At 42.8% G+C, this 14,522-nt stretch overlaps 1 protein-coding gene across 1 annotated transcript in view; it reads left to right on the top strand.

The window, feature by feature from the left end:
- Positions 1–14,522, top strand: part of gak (cyclin G associated kinase) — a 43,670-nt gene that overhangs the window by 19,154 nt on the left and 9,994 nt on the right. Inside the window, exons 10-14 of the mRNA XM_036979348.2 lie at positions 1,148–1,223; positions 6,626–6,746; positions 13,149–13,198; positions 13,565–13,713; positions 13,946–14,068. Coding sequence (XP_036835243.1) covers positions 1,148–1,223; positions 6,626–6,746; positions 13,149–13,198; positions 13,565–13,713; positions 13,946–14,068 — 519 coding nt within the window. The remainder of the gene's footprint in view (positions 1–1,147; positions 1,224–6,625; positions 6,747–13,148; positions 13,199–13,564; positions 13,714–13,945; positions 14,069–14,522) is intronic.

Raw genomic sequence — 14,522 nt, forward strand, 5'->3', positions numbered from 1 at the left:
TCTAGTAGTGGTAGTAGTAGAAGTAGTGGTGGTAGAAGTAGTGGTAGTAGTAGTGGCGTTGTTGGTGGTGGTTGTAGTATTGGTAGTAGTGGTGGTGGTGGTAGTAGTATTGGCAGTAGTAGTGGTGGTGGTGGTAGTAGTATTGGCAGTAGTGGTAGTAGTAGTGGTAGTAGTGGTGGTTCTAGTAGTAGTGGTTCTAGTAGTGGTAGTAGTAGTGGTACTAGTAGTGGTAGTAGTAGTAGTGGTTCTAGTAGTGGTAGTGGTAGTAGTGGTTCTAGTAGTAGTAGTAGTAGTAGTGGTTCTAGTAGTGGTTCTAGTAGTAGTGGCGGTAGTAGTATTAGTAGTAGTAGTGGTTCTAGTAGTAGTAGTAGTGGTTCTAGTGTTAGTAGTAGTAGTGGTTCTAGTAGTAGTAGTAGTAGTAGTAGTGGTAGTAGTAGTAGTAGTAGTGGTTCTAGTAGTGGTGGTAGTAGTAGTGGTTCTAGTAGTGGTAGTAGTAGTGGTTCTAGTAGTGGTAGTAGTGGTAGTGGTAGTAGTGGTTCTAGTAGTGGTAGTAGTAGTGGTAGTAGTAGTAGTGGTTATAGTAGTGGTAGTTGTAGTAGTAGTAGTAGTGGTTCTAGTAATGGTAGTAGTAGTGGTTCTAGTAGTAGTAGTAGTGGTAGTAGTAGTAGTGGTTCTAGTAGTAGTAGTAGTAGTAGTGGTTCTAGTAGTAGTAGTAGTAGTAGTGGTTCTAGTAGTGGTAGTAGTAGTAGTGGTTCTAGTAGTAGTAGTAGTGGTAGTAAGGGGTAGACATAACTGCTCCCCTGTGTCTGAGTGCAGATTTAGGCTGGGATGATCTGTGTTAATCGGGGGTTTCTCTGTGGGTTAAGGAGCTTACCCCCTCCGGAGAGGAGGCACAGCCAAGACTGGCAGGACTCGTGAAGGTTTGACCCTCACTGACACACCCAGATATACCTCCACTCTAGTCCAGGGGAAATGTACTAATGTTCTGACTGAATCTAACGACTCTGACTGCCTTCTCTTGGGACTTGTTTTCCTCCTTCTCTTCACTTGTCAACTGTTTGTTTTTTGGTGCTTGGTCGCCCCCATGAGTCTGTTGAGGCCAGATTACTGTTTGAGGCCTGCTTACGATGGCTATGAATCTCTGCAGCTGCTGGAGCAGAACGGAGGCTTTGGCAACAACGGCGCACAGCCCCCAGCCCAGATCCACAACATCCACAACGCAGGTGAGTTCAAACGCTATGTGTGTCTCTCGTGTGTGTGTGTCTCTCGTGTGTGTGTCTCTCGTGTGTGTGTCTCTCGTGTGTGTGTGTCTCGTGTGTGTGTGTGTCTCGTGTGTGTGTGTGTCTCGTGAGTGTGTGTCTCGTGAGTGTGTGTCTCGTGAGTGTGTGTCTCGTGAGTGTGTGTCTCGTGAGTGTGTGTCTCGTGAGTGTGTGTCTCGTGAGTGTGTGTCTCGTGAGTGTGTGTCTCGTGAGTGTGTGTCTCGTGAGTGTGTGTCTCGTGTGTGTGTCTCGTGAGTGTGTGTGTCTCGTGTGTGTCTCGTGTGTGTGTGTGTGTGTCGTGTGTGTGTGTGTGTGTCTCTCGTGTGTGTGTGTGTGTCTCTCGTGTGTGTGTCTCGTGTGTCTCGTGTGTCTCGTGTGTGTGTGTCTCGTGTGTGTGTGTCTCGTGTGTGTGTGTCTCGTGTGTGTGTGTCTCGTGTGTGTGTGTCTCGTGTGTGTCTCGTGTGTGTGTGTGTGCGTCTCTCGTGCGTGTCTCGTGCGTGCGTGTCTCGTGCGTGCGTGTCTCGTGCGTTGGTAAAAACTCAACACATCGTGTTTGGAGGACAAAGAATGCTGAGTTGCATCCAAAGAACACCATACCTACTGTGAAGCATTGGGGTGGCGGCAACATGCTTTGGGGCTGTTTTTCTGCAAAGGGACCAGGACGACTGATCTGTGTAAAGGAAAGAATGAATGGGGCCATGTATCGTGAGATTTTGAGTGAAAACCTCCTTCCATCAGCAAAGGCATTGAAGATGAAACGTGGCTGGGTCTTTCAGCATGACAATGATCCCAAACACACCGCCCGGGCAACGAAGGAGTGGCTTCGTAAGAAGCATTTCAAGGTCCTGGAGTGGCCTAGCCAGTCTCCAGATCTCAACCCCATAGGAAATCTTTGGAGGGAGTTGAAAGTCCATGTTGCCCAGCAACAGCCCCAAAACATCACTGCTCTAGAGGAGATCTGCAAGGAGGAATGGGCCAAAATACCAGCAAGTGTGTGAATACCTTGTGAAGACTTACAGAAAACGTTTGACCTCTGTCATTGCCAACAAAGGGTATATAACAAAGTATTGAGAAACTTTTGTTATTGACCAAATACTTATTTTCCACCATAATTTGCAAATAAATTCATTAAAAATCCTACAATGTGATTTTCTGGATTTGTTTCTCATTTTGTCTGTCATAGTTGAAGTGTACCTATGATGAAAATTACAGGCCTCATCTTTTTAAGTGGGAGAACTTGCACAATTGGTGGCTGACTAAATACTTTTTTGCCCCACTGTATGACCCCTGATCACAGACCTTCACCTGAAGGCCGGATGGTCACACTCTCACAACCCAGCAGCTGCTGTGTTTGTCCTCTTAGAAGACGCATGGTGTGGTCCACTTGTCACCTGATGTTTGCACTCGGTGTGTTTAAAAAAACAAACAAAGAATAGTAATAACCTATAGATTTTAAATGCTGGAACAAGGCTTTACAGCTCACTCACTTAGGAAGGGACTGGCTCGTCAATATGGCTCACAAAATGTAGTTACAACTTAAATCTTAGTCAGAATGGATGATGTTTCATATATATTATGAAGATAAAAATATATATCCTCAGGGAAAAGCACAGGCAGGATTTGTAAGTTTATATGCTTAGTATTTTCCATTTTTTACTGGCACTAAAATCATTCAAATACTAAGCATAACTTTCATATCCTGCTTTTCCCTGTGGATATACTTTTACATTGACTCTTTTCAGAATTAGCATTGCAAACATCTCGTAGGAAAACCTTTATTATAATCTATTATGATCTTGGCTGAAAAATTATATATTTTTTTGAATCTATCATACTTGGAAATTTAACTTTTTAAGGAAGAGTGCTTATGGAGTGGACACTACTAATACTGCTACTGGTACTACTACTAATGTTGCTACTACTGCTGCTACTACTACTGGTACTACTGCTACTGCTGCTACTACTACCACTAATGTTGCTACTACTGGTACTACTACTAATGTTGCTACTACTGGTACTACTACTACTGCTACTACTACTGCTGCAGCTACTACTACTAATGCTACTACTACTGGTACTACTACTGGTTCTACTACTATTACTACTGATACTACTACTAATACTGTTACTACTACTGACACTCCTAATACTGCTACTGCTGCTACTACTACTACTATTACTGCTGCTGCTACAACTGTTACTACTACTACTGCTGGTACTACTACTACGGTTACTATTGCTACTACTGCTGCTACTACTACTGGTACTACTTCTGCTACTGCTGCTACTACTACTGGTACTACTCCTACTACTACTACTATTACTGCTGCTACTACTACTACTACTATTACTGCTGCTGCTACAACTGTTACTACTACTACTGCTGGTACTACTACTACGGTTACTATTGCTACTACTGCTGGTACTACTGCTACTACTACTACTACTACTGGTACTACTACTGGTTCTACTACTATTACTACTGATACTACTACTAATACTGTTACAACTACTGACACTCCTAATACTGCTACTGCTGCTACTACTACTGGTACTACTTCTGCTACTGCTGCTACTACTACTGGTGGTACTACTACTACTACTACTACTATTACTGCTGCTGCTACAACTGTTACTACTACTACGGTTACTATTACTACTACTACTGGTACTACTGGTACTACCTACTGGTACTACTACTACTATTGGTACTACTATTGCTACTACTACTACCACTGCTACTACTACTACTACTGCTACTACTACTACTATTGCTACTACTACCACTGCTACTACTACTACTGTTACTACAACCACTACTGGTACTACTACTGTTACTGGTACTACTGTTACTACTACTGCTGCTGTTACTACTACTGCTGCTACTAATACTAATGTTACTACTACTGCTGTTACTACTACTACTACTATTATTACTGGTACTACTACTATTACCGGTACTGCTACTACTACTGTTACTACTACTACTACTGCTACTTCTGCTGCTGCTACTACTGCTACTGTTGATATGGTGCTATGTATTTGGCTGTTAAGAGGATTGCTCTTTTGGCAGTCAGCCATCTTGTGAACAGACTGGGGGCTCCCTGTGGTGAGATGCTTCCTGCACTCATTCACACCTGGCGTCAGTGCTTCATTTGAGCTGGATCCTGCCGGAACAGGATCCGGCACCTCTGTTTTGTTCTCTTTCGTTCACGGAGCCCATTTGCCAGGATCAGGTAGCCTACCTCTTGTGGCATGAACAATTATTTTCACTATTTTGCAATGTAAAAATCATAATAAAAGCCATCAGAGTAGTTACATTTTGGATTCCTCTGTAATTGTCATGCCCCGTTTAAAAACAAACAAACATGTCATGTGAAAATGTACCTGATATTGTAAGAACTGATTCATGTTGGGCTGGCCCGGGTTTATGGCAGTATTGTAACCTATATAGACCATTTATGTGGTGCAAGAGAAGCACGCCTGTATCTCTCACAGAACTAAAATGAGATTCACTTTCTATGATCTCTCTCCCTTTCTGTGCTCTGATCTCTCTCCGTCTCTGTGCTCTGATCTCTCTCCCTCTCTGTGCTCTGATCTCTCTCCCTCTCTGTGCTCTGATCTCTCTCCCTCTATGTGCTCTGATCTCTCTCCCTCTATGTGCTCTGATAGAGCCGCCAACTCTCATTTCTTCAGCATTTCACGTCATCATTTATTTCCTACTAGAATATTAGCTACGGGAAGTGTGCTGGAGGTGAGGCAGCACTTTGCATTCTGTTAAGAAAGAAATCAAATAATTCCCAATACTACATCAAGAGTACACCTATAATTTAGCCACAGAGGATCCGTAGCTAATTTGTAAAAAATTGCCTAGGCATGCCTACCTGCGGTAATGCGTGTCAGATCTGTCAGTGAATAGCATGCAGCCAACACAGACCTTTTCTCGAATATTTCAAACACAATCGCTGGAAAACACAGGTTGGAAAGCAAATAATTCCGCCTGAAAATAAAATACTAATCTGTTTATGTTACCAAGTTATTCACTTCAAAATAGGCCTATTGAGTGAACAGCATTGTTTTTACAAAGTAAAGCAAGAGAGAGGGAGAAGATTTTGGCTGCTGAGTGAGCTGCACACCATTGCGTGAGTCAGTGAAACTGGGAAGATGTTTTGGACTAATTTCCTGCTCGTATTGTAACCTACAGTAATGTGTTTCTACACTCAGCTTGGCTATTGATGGATTGAAAATGAGGATGTTTTTATTGATCGGTTTGTAGCCTGTCATTTCGATAATTTAAAGATTCTGCGAAAGTCTCCAGTCATGTAGAATTGCATGAAATGCATTTATGAAAGCCCACATTTTTTCCAGGACTCAAAAAAAAGGCTACAATAAATGTACTCCGTGTGTGCAACTTCTGCAGGCAGCTCCACACCGCGGCTCATTTTTTTGTTCCAGCACGTCCCATATTACAAATGAAGCACTGTCTGGCATGAATTCAATAGTGCCACACTGTAGCAAAATGTTTCGCAGCAGACGTGTTTTTATCGGATAAATTCAGGGTTACGTCATCCCTCTAAAAACAACATGGGAAAAAAAAAGACAAAGGACCCAATTCAATGAGTGGTAGACTCATGTCAAACCTTATTGTCTAGTCCAGGGTTTATCAACTCAATTCAGCCATGGGCCAATTTTTCTTTCTTGAGTGGATGGTCGGGTGGACTGAAAATTGACCAGATGAAGCACAAACTAATATGCTTGACTAAAACATAATCATTTCAAACCTTGTTTACATTTGTATACGATCGTGTGTCTCTATTATGCAAAGAATACTTGGAAACAGATTTCATTGGTGTCAAAATAAATTTTGGCCCGGGCGCCGCATTTTTGTCTTCAATGAGTTCTGGAAGGCCACGTTGAAAATAGATTGTATCTCCTCGCAGTCAAAATGTACAATGAGTAGTCCTCTATCCATGTTGTTGTTATTATTATAAATGTTATTATTATTATTATTATTAATTTTAAGCTCCCTGACTCTCTAGTCTTTTATTTAAAATATTATTAGAAGCTGGACACAGTCAAGAAACTGAATGTAGGTCCATTATCATTTAAACACAGTTTAGATTTGAGTCATTTTAAAGTATATTGTGCTGTACCCGTCTCCAGGAATGTATTGATGTGTTTTATTATTATGTATTTTATTTACTCAAACCACCTGTGGCCAGGATGTTTGACACCGGTCTCAGATTGTGTGATAAATGTAAATGGATGATTAGCTTCTGAAAAGTATGTTTATTTCCAGATGCTTAATGTGTGAAACCACTTTTGTGCGCTGACCCATGACTTTGTCTCCTTCCTGTGTGTTACAGGGGTGTACGGTGCAGACCCGGACCAGGGCGGGGGCTTTCTCGACATCCTGAAGGGAGGAACCGAACGCTTTCTGACCAACATCAAAGACACCTCCTCTAAAGTCATCCAGTCTGTGGCCAGGTGAGAGACAGTCGGCTCAGAAAACACCTGCAATACATTATACTGAGAAACATCACGATACAGTATACTGAGAAACATCACGATACAGTATACTGAGAAACACCACGATATACATTATACTGAGAAACATCACGATACATTACACTGAGAAACATCACGATACATTACACTGAGAAACACCACGATACACATTATACTGAGAATCATCACGATACACATTATACTGAGAAACACCACGATACACATTATACTGAGAATCATCACAATACATTACACTGAGAAACATCACGATACACATTATACTGAGAAACACCACGATACACATTATACTGAGAAACACCACGATACACATTATACTGAGAAACACCACGATACATTACACTGAGAAACATCACGATACACATTATACTGAGAAACACCACGATACACATTATACTGAGAAACACCACGATACACATTATACTGAGAAACACCACGATACATTACACTGAGAAACATCACGATACATTACACTGAGAAACACCACGATACACATTATACTGAGAAACATCACGATACAGTATACTGAGAAACACCACGATACACATTATACTGAGAAACATCACGATACATTACACTGAGAAACACCACGATACACATTATACTGAGAAACATCATGATACACATTATACTGAGAAACATCACGATACATTACACTGAGAAACATCACGATACATTACACTGAGAAACACCACGATACACATTATACTGAGAATCATCACGATACACATTATACTGAGAAACACCACGATACACATTATACTGAGAATCATCACGATACATTACACTGAGAAACATCACGATACACATTATACTGAGAAACACCACGATACACATTATACTGAGAAACACCACGATACACATTATACTGAGAAACACCACGATACATTACACTGAGAAACATCACGATACACATTATACTGAGAAACATCACGATATACATTATACTGAGAAACACCACGATACACATTATACTGAGAAACACCACGATACATTACACTGAGAAACACCACGATACATTATACTGAGAAACACCACGACACACTGTGCATTTGGAAATTATTCAGACCCCTTGACTTTTGCCACAACTTGATACGTTGCAGCCTTATTGTAAAATGGATTAAATTGTTTTATTTCCTCATCAATCTACAAACAATTTCCCATAATGACAAAGCAAAAAACATTTAATTTTTTTAGAAATGTTTGCTTATTTATATATAAAAAATAAATATAATTTTTATACATTATTATATTATACATTCTACATTCGTGCAAATTTGTAAGAGAGAAACTGAAATATCATGTTTACATAAGTATTCAGACCCTTTACTCAGGACTTTGTTGAATCACCTTTGGCAGCGATTACAGCATTGATTCTTCTTGGGTTTGACGCTACAAGCTTGGCACACCTGTATTTGGGGAGTTTCTCCAATTCTTCTCTGCAAATCCTCTCAAGCTATTTCAGGTTGGATGGGGAGCGTCGATACACGGCTATTTTCAGGTCTCTCCAGAGATGTTCAACCGGGCTCTGGCTGGGCCACTCAAGAAGATTCAGACACTTGTCCCAAAGCCACTTCTGCGTTGTCTTGGCTGTGTGCTTGGGGTCGTTGTCCTGTTGGAAGGTGAACCTTTGCCCCAGTCTGAGGTCTTGAGTGCTCTGGAGCAGGTTTTCATCAAGAATCTCTCTGTTCTTTGCTCTGTTCATCTTTGCCTCGATCCTGACTAGTCTCCCAGTCCCTGCCGCTGAAAAACATCCCCACAGCATAATGCTGCCACCACCATGCTTCACTGTAGGGATTGTGCCAGGTTTTCTCCAGATGTGGCGCTTGGCATTCAGGCCAAAGAGTTCAATCTTGGTTTCATCAGACCATAGAGTCTTTAGGTGCCTTTTGGCAAACTCCATGCCGGCTGTCATGTTCCTTTTACTGAGGAGAGGTTTCTGTCTAGCCACTGTACCATTAAGGCCTGATTGGTGGAGTGCTGCAGAGATGGTTGTCCATCTGGAAGGTTCTCCTGTCTCCACAGAGGAACTCTGGAGCTCTGTCAGTGACCATTGGGTTCTTGGTCACCTCCCTGACCAAGGCCCTTCTCCCCCGATTGCTCAGTTTGGTCGGACGGACAGCTCCAGGAAGGGTTTTGTTGGTTCCAAACGTCTTCCATTTAAGAATGATGGAGGCCACTGTGTTCTTGGGGACCTTCAATCCTGCAGAAATGTGTTGGTGCCTGTCCTCAGATCTGTGTCTCAACACAATCCTTTCTTGGAGCTCTACGGACAATTCCTTTGACATCATGGCTATGTTTTTTCTCTGACATGCACTGTCAACTGTGGGACCTTATATAGACAGGTGTGTGCCTTTCCAAATCATGTCCAACCAATTTAATTTAACTTTACCACAGGTAGACTCTAATCAAGTTGTAAAAACATCTCAAGGGTGATCCTTGGAAACGGGATGCACCTTAGCTCAATTTTGAGTCTCATAGCAAAGTTTCTGAATTCTTACAGTACCAGTCAAACATTTGGAAACACCTACTCAATCCAGTGTTTTTCTTTATTTTACTATTTTCTACATTATGGAATAATAGAGAAGACAACACTATGAAATAACACATAGGGAATCATGTAGTAACCACAAAAGTGTTCAAAAAATATAAATATATTTTTTATTTTTGCTTCTTCAAAGTATCCACCCTTTGCCTTGATGTCAGTTTTGTACACTTTTGGCATTCTCTCAACCAGCTTCATGAGGTAGTCACCTGGAATGCATTTCAATTAACTTGTTGAAAGTTAATTTGTTGAATTTCTCTCTTTAATATGTTTCCATTAGCCGGTAATAGCCAGCTTTTGGCCGATAAAAAATCTCTATATATATATATTTAAATAGAAGTGGCAGCGGCCAAATGTCCAGAACAGTAAAAAATCCCATTGTGATATAATGCTTTTTAGCTTTTAAATACCAGTTTGATGGAAATACATTTGATGTGCTTATCGGTCTATAGGTTCATTCTCATAAAGCGTTTGAGTGGAAAATGGATCAGACAGCGCGAGGGCTGCTGCTACAGCATCTCAAAGCAGTAAATACACAGGCAACGGAAGGCAGGGTTTATCAGCGTCATACCACTTTGCAATGAGCTGGAGGCAGTGTCCATTTTTGAGAACGTATAGCCTCTTAATTGTATGAAACCTGAATGTTTTACTACATGAGGCATGCCTTACCATGCTTCAAAGTAGCCTAGGCAACATCAGACCACAGCCGTGGATGCAATTATTTGATATCAATATTTTTCATTGTCTCGTAGCCAAAGACACAATCCGAGGTCACATTAGCGACCCATGCTAGCTGTTGCATGTTAAGATCTCCACTCATTTCTGTCACATGAAACCTGTCACCCGTTAATTGCATTATGGAACAAACATGTGCGTGTAACCTACTACCTTGTGTGCGTTGCTGCGATCATATTGTGACGAAATAATAGTTTATAAACATTTTAAGCGAACTGTTCTGATCTGTTGCATCAGACTCATTTGCTTTTTAAAGTTGGGGGGATAGTGATGGGGGATAGTGATGGGGGATAGTGATGGGGGAATAGTGATGGGGGAATAGTGATGGGGGAATAGTGATTGGGGAATAGTGATGGGGGAATAGTGATGGGGGATAGTGATGGGGGAATAGTGATGGGGGAATAGTGATGGGGGATAGTGATGGGGGAATAGTGATGGGGGAATAGTGATGGGGGATAGTGATGGGGGGATAGTGATGGGGGGATAGTGATGGGGGAATAGTGATGGGGGAATAGTGATGGGGGAATAGTGATGGGGGATAGTGATGGGGGAATAGTGATGGGGGATAGTGATGGAGAAATAGTGATGGGGGATAGTGATGGGGGATAGTGATGGGGGATAGTGATGGGGGAATAGTGATGGGGGAATAGTGATGGGGGATAGTGATGGGGGATAGTGATGGAGAAATAGTGATGGGGGATAGTGATGGGGGATAGTGATGGGGGGTAGTGATGGGGGGTAGTGATGGGGGGTAGTGATGGGGGATAGTGATGGGGGGTAGTGATGGGGGATAGTGATGGGGGAATAGTGATGGGGGAATAGTGATGGGGGAATAGTGATGGGGGAATAGTGATGGGGGAATAGTGATGGGGGATAGTGATGGGGGAATAGTGATGGGGGAATAGTGATGGGGGGATAGTGATGGGGGGATAGTGATGGGGGGATAGTGATGGGGGAATAGTGATGGGGGAATAGTGATGGGGGAATAGTGATGGGGGATAGTGATGGGGGATAGTGAGGGGGGATAGTGATTCAGCTGTTTGTTACTCGTCTTGTCTGAGGAAAAGTAAACGCGGAGCGTTATTCTAACATCTTCAAAGTGCACGTTGTAATTGGGTAAGAAGGAGTGCACGTTGTAATTGGGTAAGAAGGAGTGCACGTTGTAATTGGGTAAGAAGGAGTGCACGTTGTAATTGGGTAAGAAGGAGTGCACGTTGTAATTGGGTAAGAAGGAGTGCACGTTGTAATTGGGTAAGAAGGAGTGCACGTTGTAATTGGGTAAGAAGGAGTGCACGTTGTAATTGGGTAAGAAGGAGTGCGCGTTGTAATTGGGTAAGAAGGAGTGCGCGTTGTAATTGGGTAAGAAGGAGTGCACGTTGTAATTGGGTAAGAAGGAGTGCGCGTTGTAATTGGGTAAGAAGGAGTGCGCGTTGTAATTGGGTAAGAAGGAGTGCACGTTGTAATTGGGTAAGAAGGAGTGCACGTTGTAATTGGGTAAGAAGGAGTGCGCGTTGTAATTGGGTAAGAAGGAGTGCGCGTTGTAATTGGGTAAGAAGGAGTGCGTGTTGTAATTGGGTAAGAAGGAGTGCGCGTTGTAATTGGGTAAGAAGGAGTGCGCGTTGTAATTGGGTAAGAAGGAGTGCGTGTTGTAATTGGGTAAGAAGGAGTGCGCGTTGTAATTGGGTAAGAAGGAGTGCGTGTTGTAATTGGGTAAGAAGGAGTGCACGTTGTAATTGGGTAAGAAGGAGTGCACGTTGTAATTGGGTAAGAAGGAGTGCACGTTGTAATTGGGTAAGAAGGAGTGCGCGTTGTAATTGGGTAAGAAGGAGTGCGCGTTGTAATTGGGTAAGAAGGAGTGCGCGTTGTAATTGGGTAAGAAGGAGTGCGCGTTGTAATTGGGTAAGAAGGAGTGCGCGTTGTAATTGGGTAAGAAGGAGTGCGCGTTGTCAAGTTGCATGTTCTGTTAATATGAATTTGTAATGAAAATGTGATTTCTGTCATTTTGAGAAACGTGGGTGGACGCCTTAATCCGGTTACGCACCCAATGCTCAAAATATCCGGTAAATTAAAATGCTGCTGGTCAAATGTCTGGTGCCACATTTCCGAAACTGAAAACCTGACACACACACACTGCTCAGAAAGACTGTTTCCCTTTCTGCATTGTCGCAAATATCTCTGCCCATGCAAGCTCCACACACTCACACACACCATTCTCTCTAGGATCTGATAACTCACCCCACCCACCCTTGTCCAATCATCCTGTTTTGATTCATTGGTTCGCCCACCAAGTTCTGTTTTGTGTTTTTTCTGATTTTGTTTTATGAACTCTGCCTCTCCCACAACTCATGGTCCTATAAACTCCTTCCTGTAGCCCCAGGTAAATATGGGATACTACACTCCCTCTTTGTACCCGCCTCGTGTCCTGTGTGTGTTTGCGTGTGCGTGCGTGTGGCCATATTCACGCTGCTGTGTCCATAATCCCATGTTAGCAGCACAAAGTGAACATGGTTTGAATTCTAATCCTCCACCGCCTACTAAAAACCAACATCTCACCAACTTTCATTTTCCTAACTCGCCTACATCTGTTGCTGTTCTTTTTAATCCCATAGATCCAACTAGTTTTCTTCAGTTTAGACTGTAGATTTGCGGTGGACAAAGTACAGTATTTAAATCTAGTTTTTTTTTTTTTTAAGTCTCTATCATTGACAATGTGTGATGATAGTGAGATAAAATGTGCCATTACAGTGAAATGCTTCTACACACAACTGAAAATAGTCGTTGTGTGACCCAATACTCTCCTCTCTCTTGAAGTGTGCACTTGTTCACAGGTAAATGACTGATGTATGCAAACTCCCTATGCCAATCCAACACTTTTACATTTATGGGTAGTAGTCAACAAGGGCACACTACAGGAGGAAGGAGGAGATATTGGGATACAACCAGAATGCCCTTTTGAAATGTGGCAACTAGATTGTCCATTTTATTTTTTGTTCCTGTTCCTTCAGTATTGTCCGGGAACCAAGTGTCCTCTGCGTTTGTAACAACAGATCTGAATTGTACCCATTGTTTGTTTCTCCTCTCAGTTATACAAAGGGAGACCTGGATATCTCTTACATCACCTCTAGAATAGCAGGTATGTACCCTCATTCTAGCCTTGTCCTAGATCATTTTTGTGTTGTCTTGTTTGGTAGGGAAATGATGACCCAAACAGATCTGGGACCAGGCTTTTCATTATACACTATTATGGATTTTTTTATTGTCTTCGATCACCTAAACTGTGTTGCTTTGTGGCTTGTCCTTGAATATGACAAAATAAAAATTATGACAAATCAAAAAATAATTCTCAAATGGTTCTAATGTCTCGGAGCAGAGTTGAAGCTCCATCCATCCGTAGTGTTTTCAAAAGGCTAAGTGAAGTAATGTGATGGTTCACTCTGTTCTCTTGTGTAACGTGTGTGTAACGTGTGTGTAACGTGTGTGTGTGTGTGTGTACGCTCAGTCATGTCCTTCCCGGCGGAGGGAGTGGAGTCTGCCATTAAGAACAACATGGAGGATGTGCGTCTCTTCCTGGATGGCCGTCATGCAGGACACTACGCCGTCTACAACTTGACCAAGCGCTCTTACAGACCCACCCGCTTCCACAACAGGGTAAGGCAGCCCACCACCAGACAGAATATGACCTTTATTTACTATTAGGTATTAGGTAAAGAAAGGAGGGTTTTGAGGAACAATTCTACTTGTGCGCTGGTTTGTGCTTCCCTGATTATTTGAGCGAATCTTGCGATCTGTGTAAAAGTTAAAGTTCAGTATTAGGTATAGTCACTAGACAGACACCTATTTGAAAATAGACTTCCTAAAAGCTCTTCCTGACCTGCCGTAGGTGTCGGAGTGTGGCTGGCAGGCCCGGCGGGCACCCAACCTGAGGAGCCTCTACAGCCTCTGTAAGAACATGCACCTGTGGCTGAAACAGGACCAGAGGAACATCGCCGTAGTCCACTGCCTGGTGAGCACGGCCACCACAGCCACCACAGCCACCACAGCCACCACAGCCACCACATACACCACATACACCACAGCCACCACAGCCACCACAGCCACCACAACCACCACATACACCACAGCCACCACATACACCACAGCCACCACAGCCACCACATACACCACAGCCACCACAGCCACCACATACACCACAGCCACCACAGCCACCACAGCCACCACAGCTACCACAGCCACCACAGCCACCACAGCCACCACATACACCACAGCCACCACATACACCACAGCCACCACATACACCACAGCCACCACATACACCCCTACACTCACTCACACTGCACTGGGACACACAAAGTACTCACCATAACTTGGTGGCATTTATATACCTTTTTTAAATCACTTTTTCCTCCTCTAACTGGTAGTCTGTCTGAAATGCAGACCAACCCGAGAACTTGTATTCT

Source organism: Oncorhynchus mykiss, chromosome 6 (assembly GCF_057628025.1).
Source record: "Oncorhynchus mykiss isolate SJ-2025 chromosome 6, ASM5762802v1, whole genome shotgun sequence".
NCBI lineage: Eukaryota > Metazoa > Chordata > Actinopteri > Salmoniformes > Salmonidae > Oncorhynchus > Oncorhynchus mykiss.